The sequence below is a fragment of the Juglans microcarpa x Juglans regia genome, chromosome 8S, assembly GCF_004785595.1.
Source record: "Juglans microcarpa x Juglans regia isolate MS1-56 chromosome 8S, Jm3101_v1.0, whole genome shotgun sequence".
Taxonomy (NCBI): domain Eukaryota; kingdom Viridiplantae; phylum Streptophyta; class Magnoliopsida; order Fagales; family Juglandaceae; genus Juglans; species Juglans microcarpa x Juglans regia.
The window spans coordinates 16,352,756-16,374,394 of NC_054609.1; the positions used below are offsets into that span (position 1 = coordinate 16,352,756).

The 21,639-nt window shown below is 37.6% G+C and overlaps 1 protein-coding gene and 1 long non-coding RNA gene across 2 annotated transcripts; both read right to left on the reverse strand.

The window, feature by feature from the left end:
- Positions 1 to 11,511: 11,511 nt before the first annotated feature.
- LOC121244267 (heavy metal-associated isoprenylated plant protein 47-like) lies at positions 11,512 to 12,112 on the reverse strand. The gene is made up of 3 exons (XM_041142279.1): positions 12,107 to 12,112; positions 11,943 to 12,012; positions 11,512 to 11,816 (listed from the first exon to the last, which is right to left on the reverse strand). Exons 1-3 carry the CDS (start codon positions 12,110 to 12,112, stop codon positions 11,512 to 11,514), a joined length of 381 nt encoding a protein of 126 aa, XP_040998213.1.
- Positions 12,113 to 18,430: 6,318 nt separating this feature from the next.
- LOC121244725 lies at positions 18,431 to 18,972 on the reverse strand. Its single transcript, XR_005936487.1, has 3 exons — positions 18,879 to 18,972; positions 18,667 to 18,759; positions 18,431 to 18,512 (listed from the first exon to the last, which is right to left on the reverse strand). It is a non-coding gene; the product is annotated as an uncharacterized LOC121244725 (long non-coding RNA).
- Positions 18,973 to 21,639: the final 2,667 nt, after the last annotated feature.

Consider the following 21,639-nt stretch of genomic DNA (forward strand, 5'->3'; position numbering starts at 1 on the left):
AAAAATAGATAAATTTAAAATCTATATTAAAAATTATTTTTTAATGATGAATTTTAATTTTTTTTTTCTGATGGAATGCTCGAGATTTGTACACCCTCAAAATTTTATCTAAAATTTTAAAAATTACCACATCCAAAGGGCCAATTTTGTTTAATTATTATATTATATCACTTGTTAGTATTTTTTATCATCACTCCGACATCCTAAATGTTCTTCTGGCACAAACCGCGTGAGAGCATGTTTTCTCTTTTTTGGGTTTTATAGATTCGGTCAAATTCGAAATAAAAAATTTAAAGTCGAGAATAATTTCAGTTTAACGTGCATATAGATTGTGAGTAATTTATATAGATTGTGAGTAATTTATTGATCAGTTATAGACTTACACATGAGATGTTGGGAGGCAAGTTATTTATTTATTTTTTGTATTGAGTTGGGATTGGCTTTGGGAAATTTTTTTAGTGCATTAAAATGTATGCATCACTGGCCTCCATATATGCAGAATTATAGCTAGATGAAAGAAAAATTTTATTTATTATCAATTTTATTATCATTCTCTCAACATCTCATAAATTAATGATTGGCCCACAAGTTAGATATAACAAATAGCCTATAATTATTTAATATCACGTAATAGAATGATAAGAGAATAACGATATAAATGATGGTGGGTAGCATTATTCTTAATGAAATTGCATTGTTTTGCCAAACTTGGAAGCCTACTATATAGATTTGTTTAAAAAAATGAGCAAAAAAAAGCTTAAAGTCTTGTGAGAGAAATCATTACAACAAAATTGATTTTTAAAAATGAAATTCTTTAGGGACGAATTTTTTTTCATCCTTAAAAGTGATTTTTTAACATGAAAACTTTGTCTCAAAACTTTAATTATTAAAAATATGGTTCGAACAACAATTTTTGCGTTTGAATGGTATGTTTAAGGATGAAATAGGTCGTACATGTTATTGAGCATTGAATGATGTCTGAAAAATAAACTTGACAGCAATACATATTAGAGGGCCTTACTTCATATGTTCATCTCCTGTACTCTAGACCATACAACATTAATTTATTGAGCGTTGAATGTTGTTTAATTTGAAAAATTCAATTTGGCAACAATAAATATTATAGGGTCCACTTAATGTGTTTATCTCTCTCACTCTTGATTTTATGCAAGGGGATCTAGGTTTGATGATGCCAACTTGACAAATTCTACGTTGATAGTGCTGAAATATCTTAAGAAGGGGAATCAAAGACAATATGACAAGAAACAATGAAGATTCCTAAGATTTGGACAATATTGCACATGTGTCAGTATTTTAGTCATAACTTTAGTTACAGAGATCAGAATCACACATATGACTACAATTCAAAAAGATATTTTCGGCGCGAAAGTCATGGTCACCACGGTATGCCTGTTCGTCTTTTTTAGAGCTCATAATCATTTTTTCCCTTCAAATCGTCAACTTAAGTTATTTTTTTATTTTTTATGGAAATATTTTTATTTTACTTTTAGAGATGATTTTGAGTTTGACTCGGGTCAAATTTTTGGCAAAATTCTTATTTTATTACACATTTTATCTTTATGCAATAATTGAGATTTTGCCTAATCAAGCAAAATTCTCATAAATTCGGATTTCCTTAGTACATTGAACCTGGCTTGTGGGTTTCAAAACTCAGTTTCAAGTTTTATCAATAAACATTGCTCTCAGAATTTTTTTTTTTTTTTTCTGTTTTGCATTTTTTCTTAGTTTCAATCCTTAGAATTTGTTGATTAACTTGCCTTTATAATAATTTTAATTCAATCCAATGTCAAAACTTGAGTGTTCAGATAGAAACTTTATGAGATCCAAATACCACTTGTTGAATGCAAAATGGGAGAAGCAAGGGCATTTAGGATATATATTTATATACTCAACAGTAATTCCTTCCTTGATAAGGCATCTGTGACCCTGTTCTTAGCCCCTCGCTTATACCCAACAATAAAATCATAGCCTAAGAGCTTGGTAATCGATCGTTGTTGCATGGGGGTACCCACTTTTTGGTTCAGCAAATGTTTGATACTTTGCTGGTCTGTCTTGACTACCAAAGCTCTCCCTAACAAGTAGGATCGCCACTTAAGGATTGTTGACACAAGAGCAAACAATTCATTCTCATAGTTGGACATCGAGAGGGACTTCCCCTTTAGAGCTTGGCTGAAAAATGCAATTGGCTACCCCTTTTGCATTAAGACCGCCCCTATTGCTGTTCTCGACACTTCACACTCAATTGTGAAGGGTAGAGTGAAGTTGGGTAATGCCAAAACCGGAGGTTGTGTAATAGCTTCCTAAGCTTGTAAAAAGCCACCTTAGACTTTCCATCCATTGAAATCTGTCATTTTTAAGCATTCTAGTCAGAGGGGCTGCAATTTCCCCATACACCCGTATAAATCTGCGATAGTGGCCCGTTAATCCCAAGAACCCCCTCAATACTTTTAGGGATTTCGGTAGGGGCACTTCATCATATCCTTTAGCTTGTTGGGATTTGCCTTGACCCTTGTAGTTGAAATCAAATGGCCTAAATAAGCGACCTCCTTGCAACCAAAGTAGAACTTGGATTTTTTTGCAAACAGCTGGTGTTGTTTTAGTGTCTCTAAGGTGACCTTTAGGTGGTTGACATGCTCCATTTCAGATTTGTTGTACATAAGAATGTTGTCAAAGAAAGCAAGTATAAATTTTCTTAAGAAGGGTTGAATTACCTCATTCATAAGATTTTGGAAAGTGGAGGGGGCTTTGGTAAGCCCGATGGGCATCACTAAGAATTCATAGTGTCCCTCATGAGTCCTAAAACCAGTCTTAGGTACGTCACAGGTTTGACCTGAATTTGGTGATAGGTAGACCTTAAATCCAGCTTTGAAAAGATGACGGACCCTTGTAACTTAGCCATTAGTTCCTCTACCACCGAAATAGAAAATTTATCTTTAATGATGACGTTGTTCAGACCCCTGTAATTGACACACAGCCTCCACATCCCATCCATATTCGCCTTTCTCACTAGCACCTGGGAGGAGTACAGACTTTGACTCGGTTTAATTACCCATGTTTTCAATTGTAACACCCCGTATTTTAGTGTATTTTTATTGAATAATTATTTTTATTAATTCAAAAATTTATTCTCTTATTTTAAAATTGTCGAATTTTTAAATGGTTTATTTTATGATCTTTAAATTGTGAAAATTAATTTGATATGTTTTATTAATATTAATTATTGTTATGCATTTAAATTGTTCTTCTTTTTTTAAATTAATTGATTGTTGGATTTAATTATTTTATCTTCATTTTATCATTACGTCTAAATTATTTTATTTGACTTGCCGTTTTAAAATCTTTTTCGTTTGATCATTTTTGTGACCCAAGATATGAGGTCCAGGATTGGACCTCATTTCTTTTCCTCCATTTTTCTTTTTCCTTTTTCTTTTTCCTTCTCTTTTTCTTCCTTCTTCTTTTTCTTTTTCTTTTTCTCTCCTCCCTCTCTCTCCTGCGCGCGACGTCTTCTTCCTCTCCCTGCGTCCGCGTCGTTCTCCACCAGCCTGCCGCCGTGCACCTCCGTCCGGCGACACCGCCTAGCCCATTAGTTTCCCCTCCCTCCGGCGACCACCCCCTTTCAACCTAAGCCTCCCTCGCGCCGCCGTGAGCCCCCATGCGTAACACCAAGCCGCAGCTTTCTCTTCTTTCCAGCGCCGCCGTCGTGCCACCTCTAGCCACCATTTTTTCACCACTTCATCCTCGACCTCCTAGCAACCCAATGCACCCATCCTTAGCCCCAATCTACCACCGGTGAAACTCATCTATCTCCATCTCCATTCTAGGCTTTGTGGTCTTCGACAGCCCTCTACACCACCACCCATGGCCAACCACCACCACCATTGGCTTCACCAACATCCCTAAGCCCTACCCTATCAATTTCGGATCTTGGTTTGTCCCCATTCAAAAGTGGGTTTTTGAGACCATGGCCAAGTGTATTTTACACTATTACGTTGCTGAGCCACCACTTCTTGCACCTCCATAATCCTTCAGAAATTATATTAAAGCGCTGTAAGTATTTTCCCAAAGAACTATCGTGATTTAAATGTATTTTTGCACTAACTCATTTTACTGTGAACTGGTTGGTTATGCCGGATTGAGTCCGAGGAGTAAGGGGGTTGGATGGATTGGAGGATGGAGTTGTTTGTGTGTTTAGTTTGTGTTGTGAGTTGTTGGTTATTGGTTAAGACGTCGTTTCATGTATATGGCATATTTGCACGCATGATCATGTTTGTAAAGGAAACTGGGTTTTCGTGTAATTGCATTCATGTTCATGTGTTTATTGAAAATTGCGTTTTCATGTGTTAAAAAATTTTTGGGTGCGTGTGTATCACGACCCCAAGCCGAGATGGAGTATTATCTCGGTGGAGCTCATCTGGTCACTCGGGAGCGGAATATACTGAGTAACGTCCCCTAGGTTGTCGCTGGGCGACAAAGGGATATGACGGGATGGTCTTGTGCCGACTCTGTGGCCCCTCTACTGGCAGGGGCTAGAGGATGCTTGGCCATGAACGCGCTGGACGCAGAACTCAGTATCGCTCGTTGCGTAAAGAATGCTTGGCCATGAATGCGCTGGGCATCGCTACGAAGCCAGGACGTGCGGATGGTCCCTATGGGAGATCATGGTGCATATGGTAAAACGGATTAATGGGCTATTTTCTGAGAAAATAACGTGTGTTGAATAAAAGGATTTTTATGTGATTCATTTTCTGGGAAAATGATGTTTTATTGATTTGGGTCATTTTCTGGAAAAATGACGGATTATTATTTTTGGGCCAAAATGAGATTTTGGCATGTGTTAGAAATATCCATTTTCGGGAAAAATGATATTTTGGATTTGACGCATATTTTATCATATGCATGTATGTTGGTTGCATTAATATGTTTTTAACTCGTGTTTGTTTGGTTTATACTTACCTGCAGTACCGTTTTATGGTAACACAGATTTTGATGCAGAGGAAGATGAGGGTGAGCCTGAGGATTCGGCTCCGCCCGAGGAGTGATTGGGATCACTCGTATTTGTTCTGGACTTGTATTATATTTATTTTGGGATGACTGTATAATTCTTTTTAATCATTTTATTTATATATTTGTATTAAAAACTTCTGGTACTTAGTTGACTTACTTAAATTATCCGCTACGTTGTGTATTGTACACTGTTGTATGTACACACACTTGGCACTATCGTTGGGATGCGTGACCGTATTGTCATCATCCTGGCTTCTTGATTCCCGTGTTTCCTTACAATGGGATCGGGGGCGCCACATCAATAATTCTTGGACAATCTTCTCAATCACATACTTTTGAAAATAAAGATAACGGTAGGGTCGTATGCAAATGGGCTTGGTCTCAAGTATTAGGTTAATAGCATGGTCATGGGTACGGGGAAGTGGGAGGCCTTTAGGTTCAGAGAGTACCTCATCAAACTGTTGCAACAGATTTTGTATGGTTGGTGGAATTTCATTTCCAGCCTGTTGTTCAGTGGGGTTCTCTCCTTCTAACAGTTGTAGAATTATCCCTTTGTTCTCCAGTTTGTTCAGCTTGTTTAAGGGGCCTTCCTTAATCATTTTGGCTATTGTCAAGCCATGCAATTTAACCTCTTGATCCCCATATGAGAACTGTATGGTAAGCTTCTCAAAGTCCAACAACACATTCCCTAGCCGTCGAAGCCACTTAATACCAAGCACCATGTCACAACCAACCAACACCAACACTTGTAATTCCAAGAAAAAAACAGTTCCTTGGATTACGACCTTCACTCCACTCTCACCTTCACAGTTTCCTTGTCTTTCAATGGTAGGTTGGTTCTTTTGAGTTTGGCAGGGTCTAAGAAGTTATGGGTGGAGCCCGTATCAATTAATAAGGTAACCCATTGAGTGCCAATTATCCCCTCCACTCTGATTGTGGGTTCCAATTATGCATGCAAAGAAATTTCTGGGTTGGTTTGGGTAGTGCACAAGTCTAATGGTGGAATAGGTTCTTCTTTTGTCTCATAAGTTCTTCAAATTGCCCACTACTCTCATTGTCCAGGACTACCCCCTCCAATATGTAAAGCTTGGAGTTTTGACATTTATGGCTTGGTACCCATTTAGAGTCACAATGATAACATAGTCCTTTTTCCCGCCTTTCTTTCGTTTGGGTTTGGTTTATTTTGTGGATGGTTAAGTTTGGTTTGGGATTCAGTTTGGGATTCTCGGTTGGTTGAACGTGTGGATTTTTTAAAATTCCTGGATCTAGTGAATAGGTCAAGTTGGATCTTTGGTGAGGTTTATGTTTTCTTCTTGGATCGTTGCGAAGCTGAAAGCTGAGGTAAGGTTGATGGGATTAAACCTCATCCCTTAAGTTGCTAAAAAACAGCTGAGTTTGTAGGTATCCGACAACCCACATAATCTGTTTGACAAGGTTTCAATCCTTGCTTGGTAATCCTCAACCTAGTCAGTGCTTCCATAGGGTCGTTATAAGCATTTGGACCGAACCTAGTAAGTAATGCCTTAGTAAAGGCATCCCAGTTTTGCATTTGACCACTATCTTCCATATCTTGGAACCAAATTAATGCCCTTCCCTCCATGTGAAAGGAGGCTAATCGTACTCTGTGTTGTGGGATAGTGTTATGAAAAAGAAAAAAATAATTGGCCTTGTAAATCCAACCTGCAGGATCATCTCCATGGAAGAGTGGGAAGTCGAGCCTCACAGTCCTGGGTTGAATCTCACCCATTTGTGTATTTTGCAGGTGCTGCTGCTATTGATGTAGATGGGGCTGCTATTGTTGCAGAAATGGTTGTTGAGGATAGGTTTGTTGCTACTGTTGCAGCTGCAGGTTTCCAGATTCATCTCTTAATGGGGCCCCATCAAAAGATTCGGCCTTAGGGCTACTACTAGGGTTTCTTTTCTGCATTTCCATAGTGAGGATGGCCAGTTCTTGTACTACAGCTTCATTTTGTCTCTTGAGAGTTGCCATCTCGTTGTCCATGTGAGATAACCTAGCATCATTAGACTTTTTTAATTATTGGTATTGGGAATTAGTTACCTTTTTTAGGGCATTGAGCGCGCGCATCTTGTAGCTGATTCAACTTAGTTCCTTCCGCCATTCTTCTTCACATGAACATGTCTCTAATACCACTTTGTAACACTCCTATTTGGATTCACACACAAATAAGTTGACTTCAAGGAGTGCACCTCCAAAAAGGCGAACGAGATAGAGAGAGAAAAGAGGAAATTTAGATTTTTTATTACTTTTCAAATGCCTTACATTTTCCCTCTTGCGTTACATATACTCAGAGAGCTAAAAGAGCCCATGTGCCTGCTACTGGACTCAAATAAAAGAGACTGGACAAAAGACAGTAAATGGATAATAGCCCAGGAACAACGCTGCGGCCCACAACTGACTCCAACTAACTGACCTCTAACTAATTGACATTGGGCCTAGCCCTTACAAATGATCCATCCAACGACTAAGTTCAACACTAAAAACATTTCACTTAACCGAACACTTCACTTCAAACTTCACACACGTGCACCTAGGGCTCTGTAACGCCCCGTTCCCGAGGGTCCGGAGAGTTAACTCATGTCACCTAAAATCAACTCCAATTATGCGTTTAAAATAAACCAGAGTCTCCATAACATATTAAGCTATTTGTTCAACACAAATATCCAAGTTCCTACGTAAGGGCACATCAATGGTGTCTCGTCGTTATACATAACTTTTCCACAAAACTAGAAATATTCATTGCTCAACATACCAAAGTCACATAAAGTATCAATACTACCAAAAAGTCATTCTCCAAAAGTCATTGCACCCTAAGGCACTTAGTCTTCTATGATCCACAAAACTTGCAAATACTCCCTATTCCTGATTCTCAGCTGTAGCATCAAAATTATCTGAAACATATTATGAAGACAGGGGTGAGTTATCAACAACTCAGTAAGCAGAGAACATATACTAGTATGTAAACATGAGCCTTTTCAGAAAGTTCAGTATGCAGAAACAAAGACATTTTATTTTTATATGCAGATCTCATAAAAACATGTTATCAGAAACTCAAATCGACTTTTCAATCTTTTCATACTCAAAATCAACAATTCAATTTCATATTCAAAAAAAACACTTTGGCATAACATAACTGAACATTTTCATATTAACATATCATATCATATACCATGTTTAACCCCCGTGGTAGGGTTGTGCTATCCCCGGTGGCCAAACCAGGCAGTATCATGTGGTGAACTTTCCCTTTTTCAATCTCGGAGCCCCGAGTGTGCACACAGGAAAGAACACGTAAAAAAAAAGACCACTTTGTTTCCAAAGTGGGTGCACTCATATCATATCATGGTGGTACCAACCATATCATGTGAACAGTATCATCATCTCAGAACCATATTCAGAACAGATAAGTATGCCAAAGTTTTATCATATCCATATCATACCAAAATACGTGCGAAACATATTCATATCATTTCTATTTGATCAAAAACAGATCCAAATCATTTTATATCACATGCATAAAAAAATTTCAATGATATCATATTCGCTCCTTTGCATATTTCAGAAACCTGTCAAATATTGCTCATGTCTACACATTTCATGTCAAAAATATTTCTTTTCTCTTTCATACGTATCTCATGAGGGAATGCAAAACATATACTGAGGTTGTTTTCGTTTTTTTTTTTTTTTTTAACAAACCAACCTCAGTTCATTTCTTTTTATGCAAATCTAGCATAGGAACCCCGCTTACCTGGACTTCTTAGCTTTTCGAAAATTTCCTCAACAATGCCGAACAAAATTAATCGTCACCTATAAGATAATCACGTAAATTTCCATAAATTTTCAATCAATCTCGTATTTCGATATTCAAGCCTACAACTTCTAAAATAATCCATTTTTAATTCCTCAAACTCAAACTTCTCATTATTCTCAAAAATACCCACATCACTTTCTAAACACATCAATATCTAACTTCGACTAAACATTTAATTCTAACTTCTTTACGAAAGAGATCTTACTATAATTTATAACACAAAGTAACATAACTATAACAAAATCATTATAATTAGAAACTCATACTTTTGTTTAAATAAAAATAAAACAAAGATATTCTTTTAAAAGGATATTTTAAAAGAATATTTTAAAATATTCCTTTTAAGTGTTCCTTATCAGTCTACTTACAAACCATTCCAATAAAATATTACCCCTTTAAAAATATCCATTTAACAAAATAAATCCACGCGTCTACGCCTAAATAAAACATACTTTACAACCCCTGCAATATACTCATGATTTCAAATATGAAGTATATAACATAATTTACGTTAACATAATTTACGTATACATCCGCATATATATATATATATATATTTACACCAGAAAAGTAATTTACGTTTACATCCGCATATATATATTTACACTAGAAAAGTAATTTACGTTTACATCCGAATATATATATTTACACTAGAAAAGTAATTTATGTATACATCTACATATATATATTTACACAGAAAAGAAAACAAACTTCACACAGTGCGGCTGCAGCACTTACGGAGAGGTGGGGGAGCACGACGGCGTGGAGCTGAGGCTGGCTACGGCGGACGAGGGTGGCGCCTGATCACTAGCTGCGAGGGCAAGAGAAAGAAAAAAGAGAAAGACACACGGTGAGAGGACGAGGGAGAGGACGAAAGGCAAGGACCACCATTGGAAGTGGTGCGAGCTCACCGTGGGATGAGGCAGTGTGCGGCAGACCGGGGTGAAGGAATGTCCTCGCCGGCGGTTTCTGTGGGGGCACGGCACGGTGTAGCTTCCGATGGAGCGTGACTGCAGCGGCTTGGATGGTGGCTGAAATGCTCTGTTTTTGATATCTAAAACAGGGGAAACCGAAATCTGCAATGGAGGTTACGGCACGTTGGGCAGCAGCTTCGGTGGCTGGGCAGTGGACACGGTGGTGATTTTCAGAGTGGCTGAAGAACATGAAGAGATAGTTGCGGCACTGAAGTTAGGTCAAGGATGCTCAACACCTATATATATATGCTATAAGAAGTAAGGAAATAAAACCTAGAGGAAAAGTGAGGAACGGACCTGCATGGAAATGGGAATGAGAACGTGAGCTTAAACGTCGTAAGGCGTGACCCCGTGCGACAGTTTATGGAGCCATAAACCACGTGCATGAGTGTTAGTGGCTGGGTCTCACAGGCTCGATCTCATCTTCTTCCTCACAGCCTCCTTTCGTCGTCTGTGCCTCCTGTCTAGGGTTCCAGCTATGCCGTGTTACAGAAATTGTATATCTTGCATGCCCAGATGTTTATATATATATATATATATAAGAGAAGTTTGATTCCAATGGAACTAATAAAGAAAGAAAATTCAGTATTCTTTTGCAGTCCATAAGATCTTTGAGAAAACGAGGAGGGTTCAATTCATGTAATTTGCAAGATAGTGCTTGATGGGCCCGCATATCAATCTTATGTAGTTTTTTAGGATCAAGTATAAAGACAGTATCTGGGTTTTGGTGATCCTTTGGACGAATATATATCTTTCGGCTCCTAAGTTTTTCGATTATATTATTTCACTCCTCTTGTTATATTATAATTTTATCTCATATTTCAACCAGATTTCAATCAAATATTTCGAAATCTGGTGGCAGCCATTGCTGTGAAAACAGCAAATTGTAGATCTATCTCTGAGTCATGTGTACCTAATTTCTAATGCCACTAAGAGCGCCTTCTTCGGATATCGGAAAAATAAAGTACACTATTTAATTACGCAAGTTGGCATGAAAATCTCTACAATTTTATTTATTTTTTAATACAAAATCTCTACAATTAGTGAACCCCAATTTCCTTTATTTTTTTCTTTCATGCTGTGCCCATAGTACTTAGCCTTAGGATGTGAAACTTTGCATACCGCTATCAATTTGATTTGTGGTTTCACGAAGCCACGTAACTCGTAAGGCTCTAGGCTAGGCATGCATATTGATGGTTTTATTCTTCTTAAATTATATGCTAAACTAATCGACAAGATATGTATCGATCATGCGCTACTAATTAATGGCATACTTTTTAATGTCAAGTTGGTCAACGATTAATCCTAGAAACCACAAGTTCATTGAATATTTTCATGTTTCCTCGTAGACCCTTTCAATATCCGTTGTATTAATAATTATCCGTTGTATTAATAATTATCGAGGAAAATTGTTGTACGTACGTAGCTTCAAACGTTACGTACGCACGCCTGATCTTCAAATATATATATATATATATATAGACAAACTATCAAATCCGGTCGATTAGTAATCATGAACATGAGTAAGTCCTTTTTAAGATTAGGTTCGTATAAACAAACATACACAGCATAATAAAGATCATCTACATCTCAAGATACAATTATTTTAAAAAGGCAAAATAATAATAATAATAATAATAATAACAATAACGAAGGAAACGAATCTATTCCAGCATGCTAGATGATCAGTACCAGGGCCAGTGAAGTCCATTCCAACCAGGTGGATATTCGACATAAGCCCCTTGACAAAATCCCATCCGAGGTTGGTAACAATAAGGTGGTACTTTGCATACACAAGCTGGAGGTGGATTTTTGTTTTCATCTTCTTTTTTCTTCTCGGGCGCTTTCTGCACTACCTTTTCCACGGTTATTAAGCTAGTTTGGCCAACCTTCTTCCTCAAATATTCTATCAAGCAAGCTGCATCAACGTCATCTCCAACCACCACCAGTAGATTTGGGTTTTGCCCATCTAATGCCACTGAGGTAACCCCTATAAATATGTTATATATATCACAAGATTGAAACTTTATAACAAAGACAAAAAGAATCAGAATGCTAACCAAGCAATTGGAAGATCAACTTTATTTAACGAACAATATTCGAGTTTGAGGCATACCATCTGCTGTAGCAGCAAGGGCCAAGGCTTTGGAACGACGTTCCTTGCATACCTCAATGACGATCTTTTGCTGCACATGATTTGAGCATAGAAGACGTAGATATAGTCATGCATGTTGGCATACCATACATAGAAGAACTGACCAACAGATCAAGATGGCTTACCTTCATGATACTCGGAAATGTTTGTCGACAATAGCTGGGTTTTTCAGGAGTTGGCGGCCTGGGGATCATACAAAGTTCTTGGTTTTACAAGAAGCGGACGATCGAAGAATATAAGAACCTCGATCGAGGTAGCACTTCTTTTTATAGTCATGAGCAGTTCTTAGTTCTTACCCACTGGTCTTCCACATGCATGCTACTAATCCAGCCTTGATTTGATAATTAGGCTGGAGATCCACTTTCTACGGATTCAAATTAGACTGCCATATATATAACAAGTATATATCCACGAAGTGTTCTGCAATATCAGTATCATGATCACATGTTTAGACTAGTTAATTAATTATTACTGGCTGAAATAACTGATGATCATGGGTTCTGATGATCAACAAGCAAAAATCTTGTTTTGCGATATATGTTTCCATATCTCCAAACATTTTCTTTCATTGTCCATTGTTTGTCGATGTAAAATAAATGTTTTTGCCAAAAACTTTTCAATAAATTATTTTACAAGAAAAAAATGTTTTTCCTGTGTTTGGCTAGCTGTCATTGAAAAATATTTTCTTGAAAATATTTACTATTATTTGCTGTGTATAATCCTTCGGTATTTATAAATAGAATCAAATATTTAAAAATTTTGATTCGATTTAATATTCAAATACTACATTATAATATATATATATATATTATGTACATAATATATATGCTGTCTTATAACTTTATGTACAAATCTTTACAAACTTACAAACATAATTTTCAAGACCGAAAGTCTTATTTAAGAATAGATATGTTTCTACGTACTATTTTCGTTGACTTTCAAGTCTTGTTAAGAATAGATCTGTTTATAATATTAAATTACTCCTACATGCAGAAACGGTAACGCTTTGTGTATTTGGAAGATCGATGACCGTCCTAGCTAGCTAGCTAGCTAGAAGAAACTAATTAAATAAAAATATTCTAAATTTGTTTTCCTTGTAATTATTTCCTTCTGCTGCCCGTATGTAATGCAATGATTAATTTATTTGAAGTCTATAGAAGCTTTGAAAAATCAATGGAGATTTGTATTTTTTTAATCAAAGATATATGTATTAAACTTAGACTAATTAATCGCTTTTCCCAAAAAGATGTATTAAATATTTGCCACATGAGTTTTCAGATCTAATGATCATAGTTTTAAGTGGTGATGCAAATTATCAAAACCCGGACGCAGTTTAATTAAGATGTTAAAAAAACATTATGATAGGTCGAAGGACATAAAATTTGAGTTGGTATAAATAATTAATATCTTTATCCCCTAGTCCAACACATCAGCTTTTTATTGGAGGTTACAATAAGCTAGCCTACCCCCACCAGATTAAAACTCTTAAAATTTAAAAGAAAAAGCATAGAACAGTGATGGGTGGCTGGCAGCCACCTCCAGCGCTGGATATATGCACCAGATCTGCACCTCGCTAGGAGGCATCGAAACTGCCAAATTCAGCTCTTTCGTGGTGGCCGGTGCTGGATTATGCCTGAATCGTCTAGATTTGTCTGGAACCGACGCTGCTAGACCTGACTAAAATTAGGCCTCATCTGATCGGTTCCGGACATGAAATTCGGCTGGTTTGATTAACAAAACTATTTTCGAATTCGGTGTTGCATGATTTGTAGCCGCCTCTCAGGGTGGCAGCTAGAGCGGTGATCGGAGCCAATCTTGGAATTAATTAGGGTTTCTAGTATTTTTGGGTGCATACTTCCTATTTTAGCATTTTAGTTAGTAATAATCTTGTACTATAGTCTTATTTGTATTAATAACTGTAGAACTTCTAGGTGACTGCGCGCACGTGATTGAAGGGTAACCAGCTCTCGACTAAAGGTTCTGATCCCTTTCTTAATATATACGTACTATAATTGTGGTTCAGCTTTTGGTTTTCTTTAGTCCAATGGTTTGATATTAATGAAATCAACAAACCGTAAGGTACCTCAAGTTGTTTTATATATCCAAGTCTTTCATTCACATGGTTTCTCTTTAAATCAATGTATATAGGTCTTCTTTGGATATATATCATGCATATATATATATATATATATATATATTATATATATATGTGTGTGTGTGTGTATGAAAACTTCTTGAGATTTATGTAATCTTGAGAGATTCAACTCAGAAAATAATTTTTTTTTTTTTTTTGGGGGGGGGGGGGGGGGGGGGGGGGTGGTTGGGGAAGGACTTGAAAATGATTGGGGAATTCTATAGTGAAGAGTGTAACGTCTAAGGTAAGTTATTTTATAGTATGGATAGAGTTTTCTTCCAATTGCGGAATCCTCGGTTTGAGGAAGTTTCCTACAGCTTGGCTATAATTAAATTTGTCATATGTCCCTTAAACATATGAGAAACAATTTTTTTAATGAAGAAACACGTGAAGAGTTTTAAATTAACATGTCGTTATTACATGTGCAATATATAGATATATACTTGTCATTTTAATAGACACTACAAGGTTCAACAATTTTGCCAGCGATTATGTATCGCTGGATATACACAACAAATCGCTGGCATATATATATCCCAGCGATTTTTATATCGCTGGCAAGTCGCCGGTATTAACGCCCCACTTTAGATCAACTGCAACGAAAACCAAAACTCGCTGCCATATATTAATCTCCCGGTGAAATTTTTTTCGCTGCTAATTACAAAATAATCGCCGCTTATTCAATATAGGCCTCTGTCATTAATCGCTGCGATAGATTATTAGCAGCGTTTACTATTCGCCGCTAAAACTGATTTTCTCGCTGCCAAATATATTTGCCAGCCACTACACAAAATCGCCGCAATGAGAAAATCGCCGTATATTACCCTATAGCAGCGATTAATTATCGCTGGTGTAGGGAATAAGCGGCGATTTTTTATATTTACAATATTATTCTGACTATTTCGCAGCGATATAATATTCGCTGCTATATACTATTATACGGCGAATTTTCACTCGCTGCGAATTGGTTTTCATATCGCTAATATATGGCGACGATTTATCTTCTCGCCGCCATATATTTAGAGGCAGCGAGTTTCCAAGATCGCTGGCAAATTAAGTCTGGTATATAAATTTATTTGCGGCGAATATTTAGTCGCCGGTATTGATATTTAGTAGCGATTTGTACATCGCTGCGTTAGGAGATTTAAGTGTCAGTTTATAGCGGCGAGTAAAAATTCGCCGCTATATGCTCTTAATTCGCCGCTAAACCTGCATTCCGATTTTAAATTTCCTGGGTTTCATTTTCTTTCTAAGCCTGGTTTTTAGTTGTTCCGAAATGCACCATTCATAATCCAAACTCATTCATTCAAGTTGCTAATCAATATAACATGCAAAATAAATACATAAAGTTCCATCCAAGCCCATCAACAAAATCCAAACTCATATGTATTACAATGGGGTGGTGTATTAATGTATTCTCATATACAAACTGAGCTTTTATCCTTAATAATAAATAAGCATCACAATCATCCAAAGGATTAGTACCAAATCATTGGTTGCAGGAAGAATTACACTTGATCAATCAGGCCGTTACATGGGCACCAGACACAGCACAACAGAAGACATTAGGAAACCTGGCCAAGGTCATAGCTGAAAGATATCCACCATAACTCCACCCATACAACCCAATATGGCCAACTTTAGCAAGCCCTCGTTTAAATGTGGGGTGCAGCTCCAGTCAGCTGATCATCAGCATCAATCTGGCCAGCCTTGTATTTTAAAGAGCATTCATTAAGCCCACGTCGAGCAGTTCCTCTATTGTCCATCTGTACAAATGGTAAGAATATATAAAAAATCATGAGCATTACGCCTATCAATTTTCCAAAATAAGTAGTATGATGTTGGATAAGACCTGCACGAGAAGCAGGTAGAAGATAGCTTTTATCAATATGTTCGACAAAATGAGTGGAGTATCCACTATCCACTCCAGACTTATGTTTGACACCTCAAACATGTTTGACACCTCAAAACATGTGAAGGAAAAGATACATGTGCAGACACCTACTTAAGCCTAAAAGTTCAAGTATATAGAAGGGAGCTGATCATGTATCAACCCTTTTACTTTAAAATTGTGCAACTCAACACTCACATATGTACCATAACAAGGTCAATAGACCTGGAAAGAAAAACAACTTAAACCAGAAAATCTATGGAAAATCTAGCTAATACTAGCGCTCTTTATTATATGATAGATAAAGCCGAAGGAAACTTTTAGAACTGAGCATTACAACAAAAATCTTAAAATTGACTGAAAAAACTAAAATCAAATATCAATCAACAAAAGCTAAATTCATCACGTCGATTCAACATTTGCAGTAGTTTTCCAGCCCAACTTTCTGCATCCGATGCTAAGCATGCAGAACACAATAATATATCACTACAAGAAAGGAAGTAGAACCCAACATACCTCATCAAATTCCATCTGAAAGAACAATCGTGCCCTGCTGCAGCAATGCCTCCAATCTTTCTAATTAAATTAAAAGTCCAGCTCCGTTGCTGTTGCTAAATAAAGAGCGGTAGTATACTTCGTAGGCTCAACTGATCCATTCCCTACGACCTCCTCACATTTTCTTCCAAAATAGTTGGATGTTTGGGAAGCAGAAGGGAGAAAATCATCATCAGACAATAAAAGCTCCATTACTTGTTGTGTATAGAAACCAAAGTACATATTAATACCTGCATGGTGTTCAGCTCTAGCAACCATCCCCTTTGAAGCTTTTGACATAACAAGGAAAGCCACTGCTACACATGACAACTGAAGTTTAATGAGAAACTAGATGATAATTTGTCAAGGAAGAGGCCCAATGGCACCCCCTTCCTCTTAAAAATGAAAAATAGTAGAATATGCATTAATGTGAGAAATATTAAAGGGAAATTGCAACGCCTTACAATAGCCGTCACAGTAACACTCCTACTTAGCAAACCATAACAAATTGTACATAAAATTATAGATTACCATGATTGCTATTCCAATCAATTTTATTATAATCCAATAATTCTCTATACACCCAAACCATAGCATCAATACACCACAATATGGTCCAACCCTCAAAGCCTTTTAATAAGCTGTACAGATTCCATTATGTTATTACACAAATGGTCAGCTCAATGAGAGAGAGACAAGGAGAGAGAGAGAGAGATCAGTGCAAAAGTAGTCATATTTACTAGAATTTCCAAAGCGACAAAGCTAGTTAAGAACCAAATGATTAACTGTAGAGGATCAATGTCATTTTACACGGGAAAAAAATAAAACACAAGTTGTAAGTAAACTTTTACAGAGCAGGGAAAAGGTGTCGGAACTTACTCTCTCTCTAGCCTTAAGCTTCTCTTCCAACACAAGTAATTCCAAGATCCTTCATCTCAAGGAAGCTTCTCAGAATGTCAGCCTTCTGTGTATCACATCTTACAAAAAAAAAAAAACCACTTATGTATAAAACCATCAATGAATTATTCATCGGGTTTGGGAAACAAAGTTGCTAGAAATATATTTAACACTTCACTTGTACAAGTACATTTTATGGTGGATAACTCCAAATGATACTAACCTCATTTGCAGACCATGAGAGATCCAAGAGATCCTCGGTGTAGACATAGATCCAAGATTTATATAAATATATATAATACTATATATATATTTATATCATATAGCCCAGTGTCGTATAGAGTAAGTACAAAAACCACCCAAATGGAAAACACGTCGACACCCTTGACTCCTCATGCCTCCCCGGTGTCACAAAAAACCACCCAAAAAATGTGCCCTTTTATGAGAAGCCCCTTATGGGCCGGGGGAATCGTTACACTGAGTCTGTCGAACTGACTCAGTGAACGATGGGAAAGCCCTAAAGAAAGACTGCATCACTTTGTCATTTTCTATCTGATGCTCCCTCAGCTCCTGCATCTCTGTCCTCATTTCATCCAGCTGACTCTTGTAAGCTTCAGCATCCTTCTTATATTGCTCAGCATCCTTCTTATATTGTTCAGCATCTTTCTTGTGCTTTTCAGCCTCAGACATGTATTGTTGCATTTGAACTTTGTCACGTTGTCTACTTGACTCGGGGATGACCATTTCCCCAAGTCCCCGTGCATATCCAGGTCGATGGCCAAGAACCTCCCTACAGACAGTCGCTGCTGCCTCATCACTACGTTGCTCTGGTCCTAGGCCATCCAACCTACCTTGCATCTCCTTCTGCACATTGAGAAAGCAACGATTATTAGCAAATAATCAGCTAGTGCTATATTAATGATTTTACTACCATATAGAAAGAAACATAGATCCCAACGGCTGTTTCTGCACTACTCACATAAGTACTTTCTATAGCATCTGTGACAAATGCATTCTTTTTCTTCGACCAACGCGTCTCTTTGTAGAAGTCGACCAAATTCTCATTCTCATTGCGCTGTCATGTGTATGAACCATTTGACATTTGAACAACAAAAGCTATGAGTAACCACCTTTAGTGATAGTAAAGTAATATTGTCACTAAAATCTCCAAGTAAAGTGCAATTTCACTATTCTATTGAAATGAAAAGACTGTTTTCCCTTAGACATACCTTTTGCTCAAGTAATCGGACGAATGATTTACGTCCTGATGTGTGATTAATGGCCTGCTTGTTTCGGTTCTCCCGATTTTGAGCTGAAATTTTCTGTCATACACAATAGGGAACAATTACTTATAATAGACAAACAGATTTTCCACCACAATATTTAGACATATTAAATATATACATATTATATGGTTGTATGTAAGAAAGACTATCTGTACCTTGAAGGCATCGCTGCCCCACCTTTCACACAACTTCACCCATACAATGGGGTCCACCAGACTAGTTCCATTAGCCAATGCTTCTGCGTGGCTTCCATAGGATTCATAAATCTTGTGCAAGTCATGGTGGAAGGAGTTGAAGCGCTTACGTAAGGCCTTTGTCACCGTCAATCGGTGGTTTTCGCGATCCCAGTCCAACACAAAGTCACTCTACATAAGGCAGCATGCAAACAATCAATGTGTCATCTGGTTATTTAGGCGATGATTATACTACATAAACAACACCCCAAACAAGGACAATTAAATTTTTTACTTACCCGAACACGGTCAATGAGCTCCTCTTTAATCGCTGGTGGGACATCCGACCAACGCTTGTAACTCATGTCACAGTATTGTTTCACAATCCACGATACTCGTGTTGTGAACATAGAAGCGTGTTCACAACATGGGGCTGTCTCACCATCGTTTATCTTCAACTGCACTTTCCCGTTCTTCCTTAGCTTGTCAAAGAAAATGCATCTAGATGGCCCACGAGTTCGTCTCCTCTGTTCTTGCGTTCCTTCGGTCTCCATTGGGGCATCTGCAGCTGTATTTTAAGGTACAATATATTAGTATTTTAAAGTGTAATGTGGAATATTCAGACTTAATAACACATACAAACATCCAAATGCTTTCAAAATTAAAGTATTGGAAAAATGTGCACCAGTTTGTTCTCCAGTAGGTGATTGTTCCCCAGCAGTATTTGGTTGGGGTTCTTGAATATATTGTACCGCGTGAGTTGGCATAACGCATGGTGGGGGACTTGGGGCCTGTGTTGAGTCATCCGAGGAGGATTGATTACACTCCTCCGTGCTATGATATGAAGATAATTTCGCACCGCGTGGTCGACAATGACGACCTGAGTATGGGATATAACGCCTTCCACCTCGAAGACCTCGAAGTCTGCCTCCACCTCTTGAACTGGGTCCCGGCTGATTACCTGCACGAGTACAAGTTATTAACATAGTGGGATAAAATTGATGCCCTAATTGATACAAAATAATCTCAATATGCACAGACAGGTTCGTAAACAAGCAAATTTATCTACCATTTTCAGTTACTTTTAGGTAGACTAACCCTTACACTATGAGACTTTAAATAGATAAACGAATAACTGAGAGTCGGCCGTATATATACCTTGATACGGCATAGTGCATCCCAGTTCACACAGCCTCCCAATATTGAACGTAACCTGAAGCAAATTAAATCACATGTTAGATACTATTTAATTTAGGTATAGATGTTGTAAAACTTGAATACTACTCTCAAGATTGTTTGCTACTTGCATAATAAGAAAATATGAGTTTGCATAATAAGTAGTTCGAGCCAGGTAAAATGATTTTCTTCATGGTAGTAAGAAAATAAATCAAAACATATATTTCACCCAAACACATATTGAACTATCTATATACACATACCAATTTCAAAGTCAATCTCATATTGTCAGATGTCTATATACCCATGAAAATTTCGAACAAGAATTCTAATATCTTAACCTTAAATGAACGAAGTTCCTGGGTTATATTTATAGGTCGCCAGACTCATCAGATGTTGTGTGCCCATCCTCATCTGAATGTTCCCCCTCATTTGTTGATAGGTCCTCTTCATCTGAATATTCCCCCTCACTGGCCGCATTTCCAGACTCAGAAGTGATCATGTCATCATTAATAAAGCCTGTTGAATCTATGCATTGACCAACCGGATCCATGATTGCTCTTGCATCTACATGGCTAGGTAGTATATCAGGCCTATTCAGTTGAGTTGCCACTTGATCTGTGTTATCACACTGCACTGGTTCATAATAATATGATGGCTCATCTTCTTGATCGGCATCAGGAGTACTTGATTCCCCATCAAGTACTTCAAGAACTCTCGGCCGTGGCGGAATGTTGTATACATTCCTATTTGCATAGTTCTGCACAACACCCCAATTCCCTTTCGCCCTTAAATCTCTTATGTAGAAACATTGATCAGCCTGACTCGCCAACACGAATGGTTCATCCTTATACCAAGTCCTGTTCATGTTGACACTAATCATATGGTCATCCACCCGCACCCCTCGTTTTCGATCACCAACATCAAACCAATCGCATTCAAACAGGTACACCCGACGCCACTCCATGTAGCGTAACTCTACAATATTATTAATAACTCCATAGAAGTCCAAATTATTTGTGGCCTCATCACCAGTTACCACCACTCCAGAATTTTGTGTACGACGGCGAAATTCACGCTGTTTCGTATGAAACCTTTTTCCATGTATTATGCAAGCAGCATATGTTGCAACCCAACGGTCAGGCCCGCAAGCTAACGCGTACAGATCAGCGGACACATCAAGTGTATACGAGGTACGATGTTCCTGGATCTATATATTTAAAAAAGTAAATTTCATAACGTTTATTTTCGATTAGATCCAAATCATATAAAATGAAAGCTATAGCAGCACATCTTAGATAGGAATGGATAAGAACTTACACGTTGCTTAAACCAAGTTGGGAACTCAGTTTGGTGCGTGCGCTCGATGCAATCTGGGTGTTGAACCTTACATTTCTCGTAGTGTTCCCTGCATTTGGTGCATCGAGGCGAAGCAACATATTGAAGTTAGATGGTATTGGGTTCATCCCAAATTGTATAGAATGAAAGATGATTTTTAAGTAGACTCGTTAATGCTTACTCTATATAAGGTCCAATCTCCGCACAATTATTGAGCACGTACCAGATG

What these genes read in the sequence shown, in the direction of transcription:
- LOC121244267 (XM_041142279.1), bottom strand. An exon ending in CCTTGCTGCTACAGCAGATG is followed by an intron (nt 11,817 to 11,942) that starts GTATGCCTCAAA and finishes ACATATTTATAG; the next exon opens with GGGTTACCTCAGTGGCATTA.